The following is a 25,490-nucleotide window of genomic DNA, read 5'->3' as shown; positions in this document are numbered from 1 at the left end:
CCTCTGCACAATAAGATACAAGCTGTAGCGGTTCAAAAGGAGCTACCTGCAGAAGGCTCAGGACCAGGTTAAGGTCCCAGGCGTCCAGGGGGCCCTATAGGGAGGTACCAAGTGGGAGACTCCCTGGATGAAGGTCTTTACCTGCAAATTGGTAGCAATCCTGTGCGTGCTGGAACAGCACAGATAAGGCCGACATCTGTCTCCTGAGGGAACTAGGAGCTAAACCTCAGTCTAGGCCAGACTGGAAAAAAGTTAAAAATGTCGAGGAAGGAGAATCTCAGTGAAAAATACCGCGGTCCCTACACCATGTGAAGAAAACCTCCCAGGTGTGGAGGCAAATATGTGCAGAGGCGGGCTTCCGGGTGCTAACCATTGTGGCAACCAAATCCCGGCCGAACCCAACCTGGGTCAGGATCCAAGATTCAACACCCGAGCTGCCAACACAGGGCCTCTGAGTTCTGGTGGTAGATCGGGCCCTGGGAAGTAGGCCTGGGCGCTCTGGCAGTGGCCGCACTAGATCCGCGTACCATGCTCGACAAGGCCAATCTGGGGCAATCAGAATTACTGGGACCCCCTCTGCCTAGACTTTCCTGAAGATCTTTGGAAGCAGTGATAGCAGAGGAAACCGATACGAGAGGCGAAACTGGTTCCATGGCAGGACCAACGCGTCCACGGAGATTGCCTGTGGATCCCAGCACCGAGTGACAAACGTGGGCACCTTGGCATTCAACCTGGAAGCCATCAGGTTCACATCTGGAGTTCCCCAGCATTGGCAAAACTGATGGAAAACCTCGGGGTGGAATGACCATTCCCCGGACGCAAGACCCTGCCGGCTGAGGGAGTCTGCCACCCAGTTCTCTATGCCCAGAATGTGAACTACCACGATCACAGTGAGGTTTCTTTCAGCCCAGCAAATTATATGCTTTACCTCGAGCATGGCCGTCTTGCAGCGGGTGCCCCCCTGATGGTTTATGTATGCCTGTAGAGCCAGTCGGATCGCCCGTATCTCTAGAAGGCTGATCAGGAGGCGTGATTCCCGAGGTGACCAATGTCCCTGGGCTGTGTGATGACGAAAAACTCCCATCCCCAACCGAGGGGACTAGCGTCGGTCGTGACCATCAGCTAATGGTCCGGGAGAAAAGATATCCCCTGTAGAAGGGAAGAACTCCTTGTCCGCCATCTGAGTGATTGCTTGATCTGCACAGACAGCCGGCACTGGCGTTCGAGAGAGAATGGGTTCTTGTCCCAAGCCGCAAAGAGGGCGTGCTGCAAGGGATGATGATGAAGTTGGGCAAACGGAATTTCCTCCATTGCCCACCATTCTCCCTAAGGCCTTCATGCCAAACCAGATGGTACGTGCGGCCGGCCGGCAAAGTGCCCGGACCCCGAGGGCTAGGGCCATGTCCTGAGGGAGAATCACCAACCCCCAGGAGGTATCGAAGACCATCCCCAGAAAGGCAATCTCCTGAGCTGGAACAGGGGATGACTTTTTAAAAATTCACCAGCCACCCTAATCGACGAAGAGTATTCAGCGTGATGTTGACGTTTTCCTCACGAGCCCGGAAAGACGGGCCCCTGACCGACCAGGAGGTCATCCAGATATGACCAGACGACTAAGCCCCGGGAATGTAGAATGGACATGACCTTCGCCATGACCCACTGAGAACACTCTGGGGGCGATGGCTAGGCCAAAGGGTAAGGCTGTGAACCGGTAATGTAGGTCGCTGATGGCAGCCTTAGGAACCCTTGATGTGATGGAAAGCTGGGGATGAGAATGTAGAGTCTTGGATGTCGACAGAGGCCAAATATTCCCCCTTTTCCATGGCAGAGATGACCAAGTGAAGAGACTCCCTCCGGAAATGCTCGACTTTGACAAAATTGTTCAGCAGCTTCAGGTCCAGAATGGGCCTTACAGACCCGTTCTTCTTGGGGATAACAGACAGGTTGGAATAGAAACCCTGAAGTCTCTCGTTTTACGATACGGGGATAACTCTGCTGCGCCAGAGAGTTTTGACGGCCTTGAACAGAGCGCATGCACAGGTTTTCGATCTAGGAGGAGGAAACAGAAAAAAAAAAAATAGTCCTGGGGGTGGCTGATAGATTCGATCTTGTACCCCCGAAGACATCAGCTCTCTTACCCACGCATTGTGTACAATAGTGAGCCAGATGTGGCAAAACCAGCGAAGACGACCAGCTACACTGCTGGTGATGACCGGAGAATGCCTCCAGTAATTTGGCTGAAAATCTGTGGGACCTAGATCCCCTCAATTTTGTGAGGCCGTATCTTTCCCAATGGGTTGGTCCTGTATGACCTGACGATGTCTGTCCTGACTGGGCCGACCCGCACCGGCGGGGTTGGCCACCATGGCCCAAAACCGTGCCTTACGCTGGTGACGGAATGGCTGCTTCACCCCCTGCTGAGGGAGAAAGTTGTTTAAAGCATGGCCGGTGGCCTACAATTTCAGGTTGGACTCCCATTCTGGTCACGGGCCAGCTGTGAGCTGCTGAGCTGCCTCCACCTGACACGAGCAGTCACGCTCAGTCAAGGAAGGTCAGTGGCACCTTTCCCTCCTTGAGGTGTCGCAAATAAGCTGATCTAGCTTATCACTGAATAAACGGCCGCTCTGATAGGGTAAAGAAGGAGTCTGCCCGCCATGTCCTCAACCACAGAACTCTACTGATGGAAACTGCATTTGCAGCAGCTAAAGCTACACAGTTAGCAGCATCCAAAGATGCATTAGTCAGATAGTCTCCTGCAAGAGTGATCTGATTCGACACCTTAGCCACTTCTAATGGCAGGTCCATGCCCCACAGGGCTCTATTCAATGATTCTGACCCGGAATCATGGGTTTAACCACCCAAGTTGCCACAAACGAGGGAGCGAGGGGTGATCCTGAGGTCTCAACAAACCGAGCGAGCCAGGCTCTCTATGAGACGGTCCATGGGTTTTGTTAATAGAAGAACCGTTATGTAGTGATAACAGCGCCTTAGAAACCAAACGTGACACGGGTGGATCTACCGCTGGGGACTCTGCCCACTTCTTACGGAGCTTAGAAGCAAACAGCTATCTTGCATCCAGTGCCTTCTGCCCTGAAAAGCATTTGTCTGGCAGTCCCCTGTGTCGTTGCACACTGTCCTCGAATTCTGGTTGAGAGCAAAATACCCTACGAGGCTGTATGGCTCGTTTGAATGAAACCTTGTGACCACAGATCAAGGTGGATTCATCGTCAATGCCCAGGGTCTGGTTGAAGGTCTTAATGAGCCTGTTGATTGTTTCCCGGTAGTCAGGATCATTCAAAATAAGGGGCCATGGTAGTCATAATCCGAACTTTGTTTGCCATCACCCACTGGTGAAGGAGAGCGGGAGGTGGAGCTCATGGATGCCTGAGGCACCAGACGAGCTGGATGACGCTGTATGGGTTTGCTTTCCCCCCCGTGTCTGCCTAGCGTGAGAGCGGCCCCTGCAGGCCGGAGGCTCCTGTGAGGTGGAGGACCCCTCAAAACTGTTTGCCTGTGCAAACCGCTATCCCTGCCCCTATCTGGGGCCCAAAGGGACTCGATAGCTCTCGTTATTGATGCCATAGACTGCGACCGAGACAAAGCCCATTGCGGGGGACTCTGTACACTGGGCGTTGTCGCAGGGGAGGGCTCCTGGGCGCGTTCAGAATCGCAGGCATCACATAGCTGATGACTCTGCATTGCGGGAAATTGGACCGAAGGGCGGTGACTCTTCCCCTAACTTGGTTCCTTTAAACCTGCTGAACCTGCAGCAGTCCGAGTAGCTATCACCGAAAAAAAAGATTGGGGTTGCAAGCGGGAGAACCCACGGTGTGTGGAGGGGGGGCGCAGCACTTACCAGTCCAGTGCCCCTAAGCGTCCAGAACTGCAGCATTAAAAAGCAGTTGCCGTTTCTAATTAAAAAAAAAAAAAAAAAAAAAAAAAAAAAAAATCGCACCCCACGAGTGGGCGGGTCAGCCGGAAGTCGATGCTGGGGGCGGAACATCCGGCCGCAGCCTAGCAGCAGCCGAAGCCGGGGCCAAATTTCTGGCGTCGGCCTGAGGACCCGGAGGCGGGCCCGCCGGAAGTAGATGCGTCCATGGGGGTGGGACTTCCGCCTGAGGCCTAACACCAGGGTCTAAATTTTCGGCGCCCGATCAGGGATCCGGGGAGTGCGCCGCATAGGCCCAGCCAGGGGAGTAAGGACGATACAGGTGGCGGTGCAGACAGTGTCTTGTGTCGGAAGCTGTGGCCAGTGCATGGGTCATCAGGCCTTAGTATGGGCCGGACTGCCACAGAGAACGCTCTACAGGAGCCCTCCCAGCCCACCCTCCTTCCGTGCCTCCTGGATGGAGTGCTTCGGCTGACTAGCTCAGGTTAGAGGGGAGGGGCTGCGAAAAAGACGGTGCAGGCACCCTAACTCCATCTTTCCCTCCGAGGGATGAGGAGAGGAACCGTCCGCCACCTTCCATCACCGCAGTTTAGCATTGGTGATGCAGTGGGGGCTGCACGGACTAATCCTAGGCCTCTGTACAGCCTAGGGTTTCAATACGTAAGGGTGGTTAGGGCTGAGACCGGCATCTTGTCCCACGTTGCGGGAGAGGATACGTGGAGGTGACACTCCACGCGCTCGCCCGTTGTTGGTTTGGGGAGATTGGACCCTTTCAATAGGGGCCGTCGCCCCGGTCTCATCTTCATTGCAAAAAGAAAAAAAATGGAAGAGTCTGGAAAAAAGACCAGACGTGTGTGCCTCCTAGGACACGAAGCATGAACTGGTCTTGCCGGCAACCAGGGCGAGGGTGTATACTGCGGAGGAGGAGCTAACCTTTTTTTCATTCACTTAGTGTCAGCCTCCTGGCGGCAGTATCATACACCCCACAGTCTTGTGTCCCCCAATGAGGCGAAGGAGAAATGAACATTTTACTTTTTTTCACAAATAATTTACTTTGTAATCATACAATGGTAGAGTTGGAAGGGACCTCCTGGGTCATCTGGTCCAATCCCCTGCTCAAAGCAGGATTCACTAAATCATCCCAGAGAGAAGTCTGTCCAGCCTCTGTTTGAAGAAGACTTCCATGGAAGGATAACTCACCACCTCTCATGGCAGCCTGTTCCACTCATTGATCACCCTAACTGTCAAAAAGTTTTTTTTCTAATATCTAATCTGTGTCTCCTCCAATTGAGTGGAGTTTCATCCCATTGCTTCTAGTCTTTCTTTGTGCAAATGAGAACAAAGATAATCCTTCTACAAAGTGACAGCTCTTGAGATATTTGTACACAGCTCTTAAGTCTCCTCTCAGTCTTCTTTTTTTGCAAGCTAAACATTCCCAAATCCTGTAACCGTTCCTCATACGACATGGTTTACAGACCGGTCACCATTCTGGTCGCTCTTCTCTGAACTTGCTCCAGTTTGTTGATATCTTTTTTAAAATGTGGTGCACAAAATTGGACACAATATTCCAGATGAGGTCTGACCAAAGAGGAGTAGAGGGGGATAATGACTTCACAAGATCTAGACTGTATGCTTCTGTTAATACATCCCAGAATTTGCCTTTTTTGCTGCTGTATCACACTGTTGACTCATGTTCAGTTTATGATCTAATAGTATACCCAAGTCTTTCACATGTGCTGCTGCTTAGCCCTATTGCTCCCATTCTGTATATGCTTTTCTCATTTTTATTGCGCAGATGTAGTAATGTTAATTTTTCCCTGTTAAAAACCATTTAGTTGCTGCTCACTGCTCCAGTTTATTTATATCTCTTTTAAATCCTCTCTCTCTCTTCTCTAGTATTAGCTATCCCTCCTAGCTTTGTGTCATCAGCAAATTTAATCAGTTTAACCTCAATTCCTTCATCTAAATCATTAATAAAGATGTTGAACAATGCAGGGCCCAGGACAGAATCCTGTGCTACCCCACGTGAGACATGGGGTACCGAAGGGTTTGGAACCAAACTTTTATTTTCACAAGGGTATCAGTAGAAAATGGTTGTTTAATTCCTCCTGAGTATGCAAATACCCCGTATATGGGGGAAAGCCACTTTTTGGGTGCATGGCAGAGCTCAGAAGGTTGGGAGAAACGTTTCACTTTTTGAACACAAAATTGGATGGAATCAATGAAAACCTCCCAATTCTAACTCCAACCCTAATACAGCCCTATCCCTAACACCACAATACTAACCCCAACCCTAGCCCCAACCCAACACTAACTCTGGCTATAACCACAACCATAACCCTAAGCTTAGCTATAACCCGAACCCCAACCCTAGCTATAACCTAAACTATAACCCCAATCATAACCCTAATGGAAAAAAAAACACATTTTTATAGTTTTATTATTTTTACCTAACTAAGGGGGTATAAAGGGGGGTTTGATTTACTATTTTTTTTTTTATTTTGAACCTATTTTGACCCTATCACAGTGAACTAATAGGAGAAATCTATTGTTGCCGGGTGCCAGCCGGCAGATCTCGGCGTGCGCACTGCGCCCACCATTTTTTCCCCGGAAGATGACGCCAAGAACCGGGGGACACCGCAGGTACCGGGGGTGCTCGGGATACCCCATTTCTCGCTCTTCTGATGTGCTAGATCATATCAGAGTAGAGCGAAAAAAATGGGAAAACTGACTTTTTTTTTGCAGTCGTTATTCTGTGAACAACGGTGATTCTAACACTGGGGTTGGTGAAAACTGACCAGCATCTTGTTCTCTGAGGTCTCAGCTACCCCTGGTAGCCGAGACACTGGAGATTTTCCGACACTGGGGGGCACTATACACTTATTTCTCAGTGCCATTAAAAGGCAGCGCTGAGGAATAAGTACCTTTAACTGCAGCGTTAAAAGGCATATCAACGGTGGTTAAGGGGTTTTACAGTGCATATTTTTTTCCTTGCGAGTGGTGCAAGAGTTAACCTGTTCAGTTTTGGATTCTGGAGCTTTCCTACCTGAAGGACAACCTTCGAAGTACGCTGATCCGAAACGTGCGTTGGGGAGTGCTCCGCACACTGGTGGTCTGCCTACTTTCCATTCAGGTATTTACCTCAAACACATTTTCATCCGGCCAATCAAATCTTCTGGGGTGATTGTTTTTTATCTATGACTCCCATAGCATACTATCTGCTATTTTATTGACCTTATGGTCGTTATTCATTAGTGTATCTATTATGCAGTGGTCATATATGAGTCTCATTTTGTCCCCCTTACTCTTAATGGCTGGTTAGTAGTTCTTGTAGGACAGGATTGCTACATACATATCTTTTTCATTTTTATATTCATGATATATATATATTTTATATTAATGCCAATGCTTTGGTAGGATTTTATATGTAGATATACATGTTCTGTGTGTGGACACCCTTATGCAATTGCACTGATATGCCAATCTTTTGTATTAATAAGGGCATTTTTATTTAACCCCTTAATGTCTATGGACGTGCACAGTCCGTCATGGCAGGAGGTAACTTTCAGCACCATGACGGACTGTGCACGTCCTGGCTTTGAACTGTCACTGCGTGTAAACACGCAGTTTCAGTTCAGTGCCGACAGCTGTCTATGACAGCTGAGGGGCACAGGAAGGGGGGCAGGGACCCTTGCACTTGGTCCCTGCACCCCAAGTGCTGTGATTGGTTGGTCAATCTGACAGACCAAACACAGCAGAGATGAGCAAGAGAAGCTGAAATTTGAGCTTCTCCTTGCCCGATCAGTGTAGGAGCTCAGTGCTGCAGTGGCTGAGCTCCTGCACTGACAGCTAGGAGCGGAGCCCCCACCGCGCCTGGCTGTTAACGCAATCACAGAGTTCAGAGGGGCAGGCAGAGGGCTCCCTCTGCCTCAGGTCGGCGTCCCTGCGATGTAATCGCGGGGCCCGACCTGTGCCATGATGACCCGGAGGTGTCATGACAACCTCTGGGTCATTTACCTACAGAGAGCTGGTGAGATCATGCTCACAGAATGGTGTCAGCAGCTCTCAGCATTGGTATAATGCATTACAATGCTGGAGCATTGTAATGTATTATACCTAAAGTCAAAGCGAAAGTGAAAGTCCCATAAAGGGACAAGGTAAAAAAAAAACAAACATTTTTAAAAAAAAAATGTACAAAAATTAAAAAATAAAAAATATAAAAAAATTCCCTAAAAAATCCCCTAAAAATTACACATTTTTATGTAAAAAAAAATAAAAAATACACGTTTGGTATCGTCACGTCCGTAAAAATCCCATCTATAAAAGTGTCACCCTAGTTATTCCCTTCAGTGAACGCCGTAAAAACCACAATAAAGTAGCAAATTATACTTTTTCCAAGCAGTATCATCACACCGCTTGGAAAAAGTGCAATAACACGCAATGAAAAAGACGAATATAAATAAACATGGTACCGTTGAAAACGTCATCTTGTCACGCAAAAAATGAGCCGCCATACAGCATCAGCGAAAAAATAAAAAAGTTATAGCTCGCAGAATAAAGTGGTGCAAAAATATTTTTTCTATAAAAGTTTTTATTGTGTAAAAAACACCAAAACATAAAAAAACTATATAAATGAGGTATCGCTGTGATCGTAGTGACCCGAAGACTAAAGCTGCCATACTAATTTTACCACATGCGGAACAGAGGGGGGGGGGAGCATTCCTAAATTGCTGGTTTTTGTTCATTCAAAAAATTAACAGAAAAATCAGAATAGAAAGCAAAAAAAAAGTTATGTGCCCAAAAATGGTACCAATAAAAACGTCAGCTCTTCCCGCAAAAATCAAGCCCGCACATGACTCTGTCGGCTGAAATATGGAAAAATTATAGCTCATTGAAGATCATTTTTGTGGAAAAAAATATGATTTTTAATTTTCACTGCTCTGCGTTATAAACTTCTGTGAAGCACTTGGGGGTTCAGAGTGCTCACCACACATCTAGTTAAGTTCCATAAGGGGTCTAGTTTCCAAAATGGGGTCACTTGTGGGGGGTTTCTACTGTTTTGGCACATAAGGGGCTCTGCAAACGCAACATGACGCCCGTAGAACATTCCATCAAATTCTGCATTCAAAAACGCCGCTCCTTCCCTTCTGAGCTCTGCCATGCGCCCAAACAGTGGTTCCACCCCAAATATGGGGTATCAGCGTACTCAGGACAAATTGCACCACAACTGTTGGGGTCCTATTTCTCCTGTTACCCTTGTGAAAATAAAAATTTGTGGGCAAAAAGATCATTTTTGTGGAAAAAAAAGATTTTTTTACTTTCACGGCTATAAACTTCTGTAAAGCCCTTGGGGGTTCAAAGTGCTCAACAAACATCTTGATAAGCTCCTTGGGGGTCTAGTTTCCAAAATGGGGTCACTTGTGGAGGTTTCCACTGTTTAGGCACATCAGGGGCTCTCCAAATGCGACATGGCGTCCAATTTCAATTCCAGCCAAAAAAGTCAAATGGCACTCGTTCCCTTCCGAGCTCTGCCATGTACCCAAATAGTAATTTACCCCTACATATGGGGTATCAGCGTACTCAGGACAAATTGCACAATAACTTTTGGGGTCCTGTTACCCATGGGAAAATAAAAATTGGGGGTGAAAAGATAATTTTTGTGGAAAAAATGATTTTTTTAATTTTACGGCTCTACGTTATAACCTTCTGTGAAGCCCTTGGGGGTTCAAAGTGCTCAACACACATTTAGGTAAGTTCCTTGGGTGGTCTAGTTTCCAAAATAGGGTCACTTATGGGGGGTTTCCATTGTTTAGGCACATCAGAGGCTCTCCAAACGCGACATGGCGTCCGCTCTCCATTCCAGCCAATTTGACATTCAAAATCTCAAATGATGCTCCTTCCCTTCTGAGCACTGCCGTGCACCGAAATATTGGTCTTCCTCCACACATGGGGTATTGGTGTACTCAGGAGAAATTGCACAACAAATATTGTGGTTCATTTTCTCCTGATACCCTTGACAAAATAAAAAAAAAATTGTGTCCAAATAAAAATTTTTGGGAAAAAAAGTTAAATGTTCATTTTTTCCTTCCACATTGCTTCAATTCTTTTGAAGTACCTAAACGGTTAATAAACTTTTTGAATATGGTTTTGAACACCTTGAGGGGTGCAGTTTTTAGAATTTATAACTTCCTAAGAAAAAAAATTTTGGTTCCAAAATTGTGCTGATGTAAAGTAGACATGTGGGAAATGTTATTAATTAACTATTTTTTGTGACATATCTCTGATTTAAGGGCATAAAAATTAAAAGTTTGAAAATTACAACATTTTAAATATTTTCGTCATATTTCCATTTTTTTCATAAATAAACGCAAGTCATATCGAAGAAATTTTACCACTAACATGAAGTACAATATGTCACGAAAAAACAGTCTCAGAATCAGTGGGATCCGTTGAAGCGTTCCAGAGTTATAACCACATAAAGTGACAGTGGTCCAATTTCAAAATTAAGGCCTGGTCTTTAACCTACAAAATGGCTAAGGGGTTAACTCCTTCTTGCCACTTCATTATTTGTGTGTGTGTATATATATATATATATATATACACACACACACACACATATATTTGTCCATATTTTATTATTTAATTTTTTTTTTAACTTTTACCCTTTTTTGTATTCCTCCCAATTTTTTTTTTTACCCTTCATTTATTATTTCTTCTTAACATATGTCTTCATCAACACATATATATATATATATATATATATATATATATACACATATAAAATATATATATATATATATATATATTATATATACACACACACACTTTATACTCCATTTCTTCCCCATGTATTTTTAATCCTAGTCTTGGTGGTATTTTTAGTTTTAGGTTTCCTCTCCCGTGTGGTTTGCCATTCAGTTCCTTGAACATAAACCTTCTTATCACTAGTTACCTTGTCATATTGGGATATTTAATTTGTGTATAATAATTTATTCCCAAATACAAGTATTTTTTTGGTTTATGTCCTTTTTGTCTGGTTTCAATTTACAGTTGATGCATAGCTAGTGGTTGTATATTACCTGCTATAAAGTATCCTACACACAGGGCACACAGACAGAAAAGATGTATACCTGCCCTCCATTCATTAGGTAGCACACAGAAGCAGCAGAGACATGGGGAAAATTATGCAGTAATACTGAATATATGAAATACATGAAACACCATAATCGGAGTTCTTCTGCCTCTACTTGTTTGTTTGCTTTTTTCTTTTCTCATTTCTCTTCCTGACTTTCCAAGTACTTCAACATGCTCAGTAACCTCACACCTCCGGGTGCCTGCAGTCCATCTCGCCTTTTGAACAAGATACAGCGCTGGCAAAAATTAAGAGACAACTACACAGTTTTATAAAAATCAACGTCTCTACACAGCCATTCCATTCCAGTGGCAGTTGAATTCCAACCAGAGTACACCTCATTCTACTTAATGTGCTTCTGATTAGGTGATCACCTGAACCAAATCTTATTTAACGAAGGAAAGTATAAAAAAATCCTGCTGTTGTGTTCACAATCATCTTGCAATAGGACAAGCAGGATGGCAAAACAAGTGTTAATAATATCCCAAAAGTAATACGAAAGAAAAAATAACTTTTAACCATGCCAAATGAGTTGAAAAGAAAAGTCTTGAGTGAGGAAAAGAATGGCTCAATTCTGGCTTTACTAGCAGAGGGATACACTGAGCGTCACATTGTTACCTCCTTCTCTCTCACCACTACTGGTGATATCACCTCATCCAACACCGGAACTGCTGCAACCCACCAACCTACTGTCTCCTTCCACACCATCCCGTAAGCCCGAAAGGGCATAGTCCTCTCCCCTCTGTATCAGTCTGTGATTGTTAGTTTGTTTACTGTAAGTGATATCTGTAATTTGTATGTAACCCCTTCTCATGTACATCACCATGGAATCAATGGTGCTATATAAATAAATAATAATATTGTCCATCCTCAAAATTTCTAAGATGGCAGTCCATTACAACAAGGTCAAGCAGCAGACATTGGGGACAAAAAAGCTACAGACTGGCAGAGGGCGAAAATGACTGTCCACTGACCGGGATGACCATCATCTTATGCGAATGTCACTCAGCAACTGCAGGATGACATCAAGTGACCTACAAGGAATGGTAAATGGCAGCTGGTGTGAAGTGCACAGCAAGAACTGTTCATAACAGGCTCCTAGAGGCAGGGCTCAAGTCATGTAAAGCCAGAAAAAAGCCAATCATCAATGAGAAGCAAAGGTGAGCCAGGCTGAAGTTTGCCAAAGACCATAAGGATTGGTGTCATGATCTCAGTGCGGGTTTGACTCGCACACGTGGGGTTAATGTCTGGAACCAGTGCTGATGACTGGCATTTCTGGGGTTAAAGGTTGTGATCCCGATGCAGGCTTACCTGCACACCTGGGGCTATGATTGTGGCCTCTCCCTGGTTCTGGGGGAGGCTTCTTATAGCCTCAGGACGCTCCCATCCCTGTCAGTTATACTTTCGCCCTTGGCATTGTGTGGTGACCCCTGAGTGTGTTTGTGCTGTGTTCTGGTTACTTGATTCTCTGTGTATGACTCAGTCTGTTCTCTGGATATCGCTTTGGATTCTGCCTGGTACCTTATATGTCTGTTTGGTTTTGATCTCTGCTTGGCCCTGATTATCCACTCTGTCTCATCCCTGGTACTGTACTGTGATCCTGTGTATGACCTTTGGCTTTGTCTGACCTCCTGTCTGTTTATCCCTCCTATGCCTCGTTTGCCCGTACTGTTGTGACCTCCGTTTTGCCTGACTCTGAGTTGTTGTATGGTGTCCTGTCATATCTGAAAGCAGGACGCTAAGCCACGCCCCCTTGCAGTCACATGACCATAGGTCCTGTGCAAGCTTGTTCATTTTCAGTGTCCGCAGGTCCCGTGCCTCTTTACTTTCCAGCGCTGACTGGACCCTGACACTAATAGTTGAAGCACGCCCGGTCACCTCTGCTGCCCTGCTCCCCAGGTAACTCTTAGCACTGCTTCTGTACTCAGGACACGCACACTGGCTCTATGAGCAAGTGTTGTGCGGTGTCTCTGACAATTGGGCCATAGAGGACTGGAGTAAGGTAATCTTCTCTGATTAGTCTAATTTTCAGCTTTGCACAACACCTGGTTGTCTAATGGTTGGACGGAGACCTGGAGAAGCGTACAAGACAGTGTCTTGCACCCACTGTGAAATTTGGTGGAGGATCGGTGATGATCTGGGAATGCATAGGCAAGGTTGGAATTGGGCAGGTTAATCTTTGAGAAGGACATATGAATCAAGCCGCATACAACATTATCCTGGAAAAAAAGTTGATTCCTTCTGCTCAGGTACTGTTCTCCAACTCTGAGGACTGATTATTCCAGCAGGACAATGCGCCATGCCACACAGCTAGGTCAATCAATCTGTGGATGAAGGACCACCACATCAAATCCCTGTCATGGCCAGCCCAATCGCCAGACCTGAACCTTATTGAAAACCTCTGGAATGCAATCAAGAAGAAGATGGATAGTCACAAACCATCAAAGAACTACTTACATTTTTTGTACCAGGAGTGGCATAAGGTCACCCAAAAGCAGTGTGAAAGAATGGTGGTAAGCATACCAAGACGCATGAAAGCTGTGATTAAAAATCATGGTTATTCCACAAAATATTGATTTCTGAACTCTTCCTGAGTTAAAACATTAGTATTGTTGTTTCTAAATGATTATGAACTTGTTTCTTAGCATTATTTGAGGTCTACAAGCACTGCATTTTTTTTGTTCTCTTGACCATTTCTCATTATCTGAAAATAAATACAAAATTTAATGCTTGAAAATTCGAAGACATGTTGTCAGTAGTTTATAGAATAAAAGAGGAATTTACAGTTTACTCAAAAATATACCTATAAAGAGAAAAAGAAAAACTGAAAATATTGCAGAGGTCTCTTAATTTTTGCCAGAGCTGTAGATTTGAGCTGCTTTTTTTTTTTTTTTTGATTGGATCCCTCTCACCCGGGACACTCCTCATTCCAACTACTCCCTTCAGGACGTCACTTCAGAGTCCCCAAATGCAGCACCAACCGCCATATGAACAGCTTCTATCCACTCTGTTCAACAATTAAATCTTCATTTGTAGACTATATACTGTATCTGTCTTGTTAGATGTTACTTGTTGTATCTGTTGTTATATATTATGTTGCCTCTTTGCCACAAAGAATTCCTTGTATATATGTAATATGTACTTGGCGATAATAAATGTGATTGATTGATGATAAATTCAGAATCATAGAGTTGGAAGGGACCTCCTGGGCCATCTGGTCCAACCCCCTGCTCAAAGCAGGATTTTCTAAATCATCCCAGTCAGATGTCTGTCCAGCTTCTGTTTGAAGACTTCCATTGAAGGAGAACTCACCACTTCTCGTGGCAGCTTGTTCCACTCATTGATCACTCTGAAAGTTTTTTCTAATATCTAATCTTTGTCTCCTCCCATTCAGTTTCATCCCATTGCTTCTAGTCTTTCCTTGTGCAAATGAGAATAAAGTTGATCCTTCTACAAAGTGACAGCCCTTTAGATATTTGTAGACAGCTATTAAGTCTCCTCTCAGTCTTCTCTTTTGCAAACTAAACAATCCCAAATCCTGCAACCTTTCCTCATAAGACAGGGTTTTGCAGACCTGTCACCATTCTGGTTGCTCTTTTCTGAACTTTTTCCAGTTTGTTAATGTCTATTTTAAAATGTGGCGCCCAAAACTGGACACAATATTCCAGATGAGGTCTGACCAAAGAGGAGTAGAGGGAAATAATGACTTCACGTGATCTAGACTGTATGCTTCTGTTAATACATCCTAGAATTGCATTTGCCTTTTTTGCTGCTGCATCACACTGTTGACTCATATTCAGTCAAGTCTTTTTCACATGTGCTGTTGCTTAGGCCTATTCCTCCCATTCTGTATATGTTTTTTTCATTTTTATTGCCCAGATGTAGTACTTTGCATTATTCCCTGTTAAAAACCATTCTGTTAGTTGCTGCCCACTTCTCCAGTTTATTTATATCTTTTTGAATCCTCTCTCTCTTCTCTAGTATTAGCTATCCCTCCTAGCTTTGTGTCATCAGCAAACTTAATCAGTTTACCCTCAATTCCTTCATCTAAATCGTTGATAAAGATGTTGAACACTACAGGGCCCAGGACAGAGCCCTGTGGTACCCCACTTGAGACATTCTTCCAACTGGATGTGCAGCCATTTACGACCACTCTTTGGGTCCGATCACTAAGCCAGTTATGAATCCACCTAACAGTTGCCTTGTCCATTCCATACTTAGTCATTTTTTCAATAAGGATTGTATGAGATACTTTGTCAAATGCTTTGCTGAAGTCAAGATATACTATATCTACAGCATTTCCTTGATCCACCCAATCAGTGATTCCGTCATAGAAGGAAATTAAGTTAGTCTGACATGACTTATTAGTTACAAACCCATGCTGACTCTGTTTAATCACTTCATTCTTATCCAGGTACTGACATACATGTTGTTTAATAATTTGTTCAAAGATCTTTTGCTGGTATAGAAGTCAGACTCACCGGCCTATAGTTGCCTGGGTCCACCTTCTTCCCCTTTTTGAAGATAGGAATAACATTTGCTCTTCTCCAGTCTTCTGGGACTTCTCCTGTTCTCCAAGAATTTTCAAAGATTATGGAGAGGGGTTCAACAATTTCTTCTGCTATCTCCTTCAGTACTCTGGGGTGTAATTCATCTGGACCTGGAGACTTGAATTAATTTAGGTTAGCTAAGTGTTTCCTCACTATCTTTCTGTTTATAGATATCCTGGATTCTTCTATTCCCTTAATAGGACAGTGAAGAACAGTTGATGTTACATTTCCTTTCTGAGAGAAAACAGATGCAAAATAGGAATTTAAATGTACGGCCTTCTCAACATGTACGGCCTTCTCAACATCCTGTGTTACCATTTCATCATTTTCATCCTGTAAAAATCCTACAGCATCTTTGACTTTTCTTTTACTTTTGACATATCCCCAAAATCCTTTATTATTGCTTCTGACATCTCTTGCAAGCCTCAATTTATTGTCAGCTTTAGATAATCTGATTTGTGCCCTGCAGGTTCTGCAGACAGCATTATATTCTTCTTTAGATATGCCTCCCTCTTTCCATTTTATAAACATTTTTTTCTTCCTTTTTAGCATGTGCTTAAGTTCTGTGTTCATCCATCCTGGCTTCCTTAAATGCTTCCTATTCTTCCCTCTTTTCGGAATTGTTAACAATTGTGCTTTCAATGGCTGTGGGTGTCAATGTAATCCCGCTATTTGCATCACAAGAAACACAACAGTGTAATGTGGCTGCCTGTGTTACAGTGCTAGTAATTGTCTATCCATTTGACCATTGTATCTCATGATGTGTCAATTGTTTGATAACTATGTAATATATTGTGTTATTTTGTTGTTCTCTATGTGTGATGTAATGATACATTTCATGTCAGGAAGCTAACACATACAGCATCTTAGATAAACACCAGTGAGGAAAGCTTGCTCCGGTAGCTGCTGTTTAACAATTTAAATACTGATATCAATCACAGACAGCAGCATTCAAATAGTGCGATTGCCGGTTGCCCATGTGTACCAGTACCTACTTGGTCCCTCGCAACATGATAGTGGGGTGTTGAGGTGTTATCATGGCAGATGGAGACTTAATGAAAAGCTCCATGGCTGCCACCCCTGTCATTCCACTACATTACAACGTCACTGTAACAACACAGCATAGTATAGTGATATTGGATTATATAGAACAAGTGATTATGTAAAAGTGATAAATATATTAGGGACTCGCCCTCTCTGGTAGGCATTAGGCCTTCGGTAGCATTCCAATAGGCAATGCAGTTTTGGTCCAAACACATGCAGTTTTTATTGCTCTCCACAGGTTACACAGCACCAAAAACAAACTTCTAAACATAAACCCTTAACTTTGACAAGGCACTAACTACACAGTACAAACCCTGGCTACTTATGAATGTCTGAGCTAGCCCCAGCTCGGTCAAATAAAACAGCTATTGTCTATAGCCACCACTGATACTTGAAGTTCTCTGCACAAGTCCTTTGCATTTAATCATGTTCACATACAGTGGTTTGTGAAATTATTCATCCCATTGGCATTTCTTGTGTTTTGTTACCTCACAATCTGGAATTTCACGGTTTTTGTTTGAGGGTTTGCATCAGCTCATGTAAAGAACATGATCTTTATCTTTCCTCCATCTGACGTATCTTCCCTACCCGATCTATCTATTATGGTAAATGGCATCACGCTCTCTTCAGCACATGAAATCCACTGCCTCAGAGTAACTCTCGACTCTGCCCTGTCCTTGAAACCACAAGTCCAATCCCTTCCCATCTCCTGTCGCCTCCAACTCAAAAACATTTCCAGAATCCATCCCTTCCGCAGTCCTCAATCTACTAAAACTCTTGTACATGCCCTCATCATCTCCCGCCTTGACTACTGCAACACTCTCCTCTGTGGCCTCCCTACTAACTCTCTTGCACCACTCCAGTCTGTCCTCAATTCTGCTGCCTGACTAATCCACCTCTCTCCTTGCTACTCCTCTGTCTCCCCCCTCTGCAAATCCCTCCATTGGCTCCCAATACCCCAACGAATCCAGTTCAAAATAACACTGACCTACAAAGCTATCCACAACCTTTCCCCTCCCTACATCTCTGAACTAATCTCCCAATATCTTCCCTCACATAATCTTGGATCCTCCCAAGACCTCCTACTCTCCTCCACACTTATTCGTTCCCCACACAGACGCCTCCAAGATTTCTCCCGAATATCCCCTATTATCTGGAATGCCATGCCTCAACACGTCGGATTATCCACCACCCTCGGATCCTTCAAACGGAACCTGAAAACCTATCTTTTTAGGAAAGCTTACAGCCTGCAATGACCATTCTGCTGCCTCACCACCACCAGAGCTGCTGCACCCCTGACCTTCTGTCTCTTCCCCACTATCCCGTAGAAGGTAAGTCCGCAAGGGCAGGGTCCCCTCCCCTCTGTACCAGTCTGTCATTGTAGATTTGTTTACTGTTAACGATATCTATAACTTTGTATGTAACCCCCCCTTCTCATGTATAGCACCATGGAATTAATGGCGCTATATAAATAAAATAATAATAATAACATGCTTGTGTACATTTCGTTTTCGCTTTAATGTCAAGCTAACAACAAATAGGACAAAATTATTGAAAAGTTCAGTGTGCACAACTACTCAGCCCTCTTAATTCAGTACTTGGCAGAACCTCGATTTGCATCAATTACAGCTGCAAGTCACTTTGGATAAATCTCTCTGCGTTCCACATCTTGCCACTGGGATTTTTGTCCATTCCTAAAGGCAAAAGTTCTCAAGCTCCTTCAAGTTAGATCGTTTCCTCTAGTGAATAGCAATGACCACTGAGTCTCTATAGGATTAAACATTTACACGTTTCCCCTTAAACCACTCGAGTGCTGCTTTAGAAGTATGCATTGGGTCATTGTCTTCTTGGAAGGTGAACCTTTGTCCCAGTTTCAAATCACTGACAGTCTGAAACAGGTTTTGCTCAAGAATATCACTGTATTTCGCACCATCCATCTTCCCCTTGACTCGGACCATTTTCCCTGTCCCTGCTGCCGAAAAACATCTTCACAGCATGATGGTGCCATCACCATATTTCACTGAGTGTCTGGTGTTCTTGGGTGGTGATATGTATTGGTTTGGCACTAGACCTAGCGTTTACCTTGATGGCCAAAAAGTTCATTTTTTTGTCATTTGACTACAGCACTTTCCTCCATACAATTGGAGAGTCTCCCACAATTCGGCAAACTCAAAACGAGCCTTACAATTTTTGTGTGAAATTTTTTCTGTCCATTCTTCCACAAAGGCCACCTCTATGGATTGTATGGCTTATTGTGGCTGTGTGGACAGATCTCCAGTCTGATTGAGAACTCAACAGCTCCTACAGGACTACCTTTGGTATCTGTGCTGCCTCTCTGATTAATGCCCTCCCTGCCCAGGCGGCTGAGCGTTTTGGTGGATGGCCCTCTCTAGGCAGGTTTGTTGTGGTACCTTGTTCTTTCCATTTGATGATAATAGATTTGATGGTGCTCCAAGAGATCATTAGAGACTGGAAAATGTTTTAAATAACCCAATCCTGACTTGTCCTTTTCAAAAAATTTGTCTCTGCCTTGTTTAAAGATATCTGTGGTCTTCTTCGTGGTGTTTGGTTGGTGGTGCCACTAGCTTAATAGTGTTGCTTATGTGACTTACAAAGGGAATTGCTTGCACCAGAAATCTTTAGGGGCTTTATCGCAATAAGGGTGAATACATATATGCACATGGGTCTAAGAAGTAAGGTTTCTCCTTGCGGAGAGTGACATGCCAGCTGTGACTTGTCAAGGTAAGGAGACTTATTCGCCGTGCAATGCTCCTCTGGGAAAATAATATGCAAATTGCCTCTTCAGAAAGAAAGAGGACTTTTACTCTACAGCGCCACCTATTGGTAGTAGCGATCCTACAAGTCACAATCAACCCTTTAACGAGTCTTGTAGTATGACTTAGGATACAAGCCAAATCAGAATCTCAATTTGCAGACACGGTGTTTCGAGCTGTTGGCTCTCGTCAGTGCAAAGTATGAGATCTGATTTGGCAAGGTGAGAGGCTCTGGACTAGGGTCTAAGAAGTAAGGTTTCTCCTTGAGGAGAGTGACATGCCAGCTGTGACTTGTCAACTTTGCACTGACGAGAGCCAACAGCTCGAAACACCGTGTCTGCAAATTGAGATTCTGATTTGGCTTGTATCCTAAGTCATACTACAAGACTCGTTAAAGGGTTGATTGTGACTTGTAGGATCGCTACTACCAATAGGTGGCGCTGTAGAGTAAAAGTCCTCTTTCTTTCTGAAGAGGCAATTTGCATATTATTTTCCCAGAGGAGCATTGCACGGCGAATAAGTCTCCTTACCTTGACAAGTCACAGCTGGCATGTCACTCTCCGCAAGGAGAAACCTTACTTCTTAGACCCTAGTCCAGAGCCTCTCACCTTGCCAAATCAGATCTCATACTTTGCACTGACGAGAGCCAACAGCTCGAAACACCGTGTCTGCAAATTGAGATTCTGATTTGGCTTGTATCCTAAGTCATACTACAAGACTCGTTAAAGGGTTGATTGTGACTTGTAGGATCGCTACTACCAATAGGTGGCGCTGTAGAGTAAAAGTCCTCTTTCTTTCTGAAGAGGCAATTTGCATATATGCACATGCTAATCTTTAGTTATTACATCCCATAAATTTAATTTATGCCTATATTTTTATCACTTCACTAACTTAGAATAGTTAGTGATGATGCATCACACACAAATCGGATTACAAAAATATTTAAACATAGGTGGTAATGTAACAAAGTGGGTAAAAAGACAAGAGGGCAAATACTTTCGCAATTCAATGTATGTCTGTGCGGGCTCATCCGCACAGAATATAGTCCTTTTCTCCATGAGCAGACATCATACACAAAGGGGCACGATCCCACCAGTTGCAGTATCCCCTTCAGCCTGAGCTCCAGCAGCTTCCAGTGCTAAACAGCTTACATTGTGGCTGGCCACTCACCAATAGCACACTCAACTCTGCTCAACAACCTGCACACTGACACTCCATTAGGAGACTGCCAGTACATTAAAAGGGAATCTGTCACATATTTTTTGGCCTACAACCCCTGGCAAAAAATTATGGAATCACCGGCCTTGGAGGATGTTCATTCAGTTGTTTAATTTTGTAGAAAAAAAGCAGATCACCGACATGGCACAAAACTAAAGTCAATTCAAATGGCAACTTTCTGGCTTTAAGAAACACTAAAATAAATCAAGAACAAAAAAATGTGGTAGTCAGTAACCCCTTTACCTCCAAGGGTGGTTTGCACGTTAATGCCCAGGCCAATTTTTACAATTCTGACCACTGTCCCGTTATGAGGTAATAACTCTGGAACGCTTCCATGGATCCCGGTGATTCTGACATTGTTTTCTCGTGACATATTGTACTTCATGTCAGTGGTAAAATTTCATTGATATAACTTGCGTTTATTTTTGAAAAAAACGGAAATTTGGCAAAAATTTTGAAAATTTTGCAACTTTGATTTTTTATGCCCTTAAATCACAGAGATATGGCACACTTATCCCGTCCGGGTCGACTCTGCCCTGGTTCTCCATTCCGTGCTGTGAGCCTCTGCGAGGTCAGGAAGGTTGCTGCTACCTGTCTCGCTGTTGCCGCGCTCTGCTCCTTCAGAGCTCCCACCGGCGGCCTGTGTTTCCGGTGCTCTGATGTCACCGGAAGTGCGCTGCGGTCTCCCTCCACGTGAGTTCCGGTCCCCGCGCTGCTGCCGGCATCAGAGCTGAGAGCCTCCGCTGCGGGAGGAAGCAGCTTTACCCAGGGGGCTCGTCCCTCCCCTGGTCTCTGTGGTTGAGGGACCCCCACCCGGGAGGGTTTCAGCGCCGGGGCCGCTTCGCAGGAGGAAGGTTTGGCTCGGCCGCCAATCCCCCTGGACCCCTCCGGTCAGATGAATCCTCTTGTGCGTCCCTCCGTGCAGGGACAGGAAGAAACACAGGGAATGTGGGTGGAGACTGTTTTTAGCCTCTAGGGTGCTCTTCCTGTCCCTGCAAGGAGGCAAAGGACGTCCTCCCTGGTGCTGTCAGGAGGGACGTCCTGGAAACACTTGGCACTCATTAGGAGTGTTGTGGGAATATTTACCCATACATAAAATGGCGCTGTGATCTCATCTACTAGTGCGCATGTCTTTGGTGTCGGCCCCGCCTCCGCTACCTGCTCACGGCATCTATCATTGACCTGTGCGCTCCACTAATATGCACCTGTGGGACGCCTTGTCATTATGACGCCTGGAGGGGCGGGCGGACGCGATGCCTGCTGTCACCAATTAGATGCGCCGCTAATGGTAGTTTTCAGCGGGGGATATAAATGGCTGTAAGGAGCACTTATGAGAGCAAGCCCCCCCGAGGAAGCGACAGCGAAACACGGGTAGGGGCAGGTTCCTACACGTGGTTACGGATATGTGTAACATTAACCCCTAATTATCTCGTCTATGTGCCGTATCTGGTCTCCTATGCCTGGATCCTTTTATATGATACTTTTGTGATGGTTATTAGGATTTACTACAGGGGATATTACTATGTGGTGACTTAGGGGAACTTTCCCACGGCAATATACTATAGACTTAGGGAAATGATTTCAATCTGGGAGTTAGTACTTATCACTCCCTAGCCCATTTATATCTGTTCCACTATGTAGGATCTCAGGTCATCTGGCATTTCCGGCTTGTGTACAAATACCTCTTTTGTATTATTATATGCTGTACTATATATGTCATGTCTGAATTTTAATATTTATATGACTGAATTAAAGACTCCTTTAATATTTTGAAATATTGGTATTATGGTGTTTATTGCTCCAGCTTTTTGGTGTTTTTCATGTGACAGGAGCTCCATAGGGGATTTTTTCCTAGCTTTTTTCAGGGTGACAAATGAAATATCATTAGCATGTACTCTGTATTTTGTTGTTCTTTGGCTGTCAGACATGTAGAGAAGCTGATTTTTATAAAACTGTGCAGTGGTCTCTTAATTCTTGCCAGAGCTGTATGTATAAGAACGTATGTGGCACGCACCATTTCGAAAATTGTGCTAGTCCTTTATTCCAAAATATGGGATCTGGACATAAAAATGACGTGCAGGCTACTGAGGCATATAGGGACAGCCTCTTGTTCTGGTGCCAGCAACTCCTGCGGCCGGCCGATCACGTGTCCCCGCTCATTATGGTAATGTATATTCAACCTCTCTCCACTTGGGAGTTGCTGGGAGCTGGCGTCTGCGGCTGTAAGCGCACTATAAGATAAATGAATATTCATTGTCAGTGCAGTGAATATTCATTTCTCTTCAGCAGTGGCACAGTTACAGCCGCCGGCTCCTGCTTCCTGTGACCAGCTGCTCCCCCTCCCCCGCTGTCTTCTGTCACAATGACTCATGTATAAGCCGAGGTGGGTGTTTTCAGCACAAAAAAAACGTGCTGAATAACTTGGCTTATACACGAGTATATACGGTACACTTAGATTAAAATTGATGCAAATTCTTTATCCTACCAAGAATAATAATTTTGTTTTACTTATCAAGATTACACTTTTTAAAGTATCAATAAAATATTGTAATTTCACTTCATCACAATAGGTTCTCTTCTGCAAAATATTTTGGACTGTAAACACTAAACAGCAGCATAGTTCTTTGCTTCTAATGGCCAAGAAGAACTGTGCTATGTGTGTGCATCATTTATATGCACTTTTACCGTACATACTAAATATATAAGACAATAAGCTAATCAGGGCTTAGACAAGCTCATTTATGAGCCATTTACTGAGTGGTCGTACTCATTAAGAAAACAAGTGGTAGAAAAATGTTTATCAGGCATCAGATATTCAAAGTTCAATGCAGCATATGACACAAATTATATATTTTTATAAATTACACTAATTGAACAGATGCCACCAAAACTTAACGATAATAATTATCACTGAAATAATATTAAAGGGGTAGTCTGGTCAAAATCGACAAGTCTTCAGTCACTCTGCATGACTGCAGACTCATGAATCCCAATAGTGCGCACTTTCCGACACGGGACCGGAGGGTATGTATGAGTTATACATACTTCTGACCAGTGGGTGTAGCATCGCTTCCATATGCTTGTATGGAGCGAAACTGCGCCCTCTAGCTGACCATGCCCACTAGACAGGGTGCGGCCTTGCTCAATACAAGTGTAAGGAGCTAGGCCATGCCTACTAGTATGTATAATGCATAGATACTCTCCGGTCCTGGGTCGGAAACCGGTGAATCCTTCCAGCGCACAGTATGCAGCGCACGCTGGTGGGATTCAGAAGTCTGCAGTCACACAGAGTGACTGCGGACTTATCGATTTGGACCGGACAATCCCTTTAAGGAATAAAAAAAATATTGTAAAAAAAACCTTGTGAGCAGAGATAATATCTGGAAAGCAGCTTAAAAAGCCCTTATACTCATGATTGGTTTCCATCAGGTAGTGAAGATCTTTTTTTGGCTGAAAAACAAATAAAATATATGAAAAAAAGCACAGAAAAAAAATAAAATTGAGCATTTCAAGTCACTGTACAGACTTAGAGACACACACAAAATAAAACCCCCAAAGTAACCAATGCTTTATTCCACAACATACCAGTACAGGTAATTCTGCATGGATGCTTTCACTGAGCACATGCAAAATGATGCAAATCAATATTCTAATTTTATTATGGAATTAAACATGGCAGTTGCTAAATGTGACTTGAGCCTAAGTGTATTTGCCAATTTACCTGCTCTTCCACCAGGTTGGCTATTGCTTCATACGTTTTCCCAGCCTCTGTTATAGCGCTGTTTAAATCAGTTTCACCTGTGGAACAAAACAAATTTACTGTAATTTGAAACTCTGGAAATACACTAACAAAATAAATTCACTCAGGGTTCAAAATGTTGCAGAATCTTCACATGGAATTGCTCACAAACAGTACAATGAAAATACAGTAGCAGGCAGACTTGTAAGGTTTTAAAGGGGTTATCCAGGCAAAATCTAACTTTGCTCAGGGGACAGGAAGTGTAAAAAATAATGAACTCAGTTCTTCTCAAATACCGACACCTACCTGGATCGCCTTTGTCTGAGCAGACAGGTAGTTGTGATTCCACCATTCCACAAGCCACCAGACACCTGCCACTATGATTAGATGCACTGGCCAGGTGCTTGAGATAGAGTCAATGAATGTTTTTTTGATTACACGTTGTACCAACACTGCACGCGTCATCATAAAACATTTGATGACACACTGCTCAAGTCACCTAACAGTTGCAGCCAATCACAGGCAGCCGTGGTCTGTTAGCTAATGAAATGGTGACATCCTCACTACTTTTGGCCAGATCACAGAGTGGCTTGCACTGGATAAAGGTGGGTGCTGGTACGTGATTAACAGAGTTTATGCTGCAAACAATTTCTTGTGATTTAGATTCTTAAACCCATACCATGTCATTTTCTGTTATGGAAAGAGTACGATTTTACTGTGAATTTTTTCCTCTTCAAAGGGAACTAAAACTTTGAAATCTAATTCTACTCTTAGGCTATGTGCACATGGTGCGTTTTTTAGTCCATTTTTACAGTGTTTTTTCTGCGCTGAAACACTTTAGAATCCTTATGCCATCTAATTCAATGAGAATCCTGAAGTGCTGTGCATATACTTTACCTTGAGTATTTGCAGCGCATTTTTCTCTGCAACATGTCAATTCTTTGTAAGGATTTTTCGTGTTTTTCACCTATTGACTTCAACTCAGTCAGTCAAATCCGCAGCAAAAACGCAGGTATAAAAAGGTTTGCGGATTTGCTTAATTTTTGTTTTCATTTTTACCGGTTTCCTAAACACGGAAGCGGTGCCATCGGTCAGAACGCTGTGGGGTCACGCTGTCAGATGTCCGCATGACACCGCAGAGATA

At 44.0% G+C, this 25,490-nt stretch overlaps 1 protein-coding gene across 4 annotated transcripts in view; it reads right to left on the bottom strand.

Moving 5' to 3' along the window:
- SNX9 (sorting nexin 9) overlaps positions 1-25,490 on the bottom strand; it is a 555,224-nt gene that overhangs the window by 19,803 nt on the left and 509,931 nt on the right. For all 4 annotated transcript variants that reach the window (XM_073585703.1, XM_073585704.1, XM_073585702.1 and 1 more), the window contains 2 exons: positions 24,329-24,405; positions 23,968-24,057 (listed from right to left, as the gene is read on the bottom strand). In XM_073585703.1, the coding sequence (XP_073441804.1) occupies positions 23,968-24,057; positions 24,329-24,405 (167 nt within the window). The remainder of the gene's footprint in view (positions 1-23,967; positions 24,058-24,328; positions 24,406-25,490) is intronic.

This window comes from Dendrobates tinctorius, unplaced genomic scaffold (genome assembly GCF_039654945.1).
Source record: "Dendrobates tinctorius isolate UK_male_01 unplaced genomic scaffold, ASM3965494v1 ptg000087l, whole genome shotgun sequence".
NCBI classification, from domain to species: domain Eukaryota; kingdom Metazoa; phylum Chordata; class Amphibia; order Anura; family Dendrobatidae; genus Dendrobates; species Dendrobates tinctorius.
This window is presented reverse-complemented; position numbering and strand designations above follow the sequence as displayed.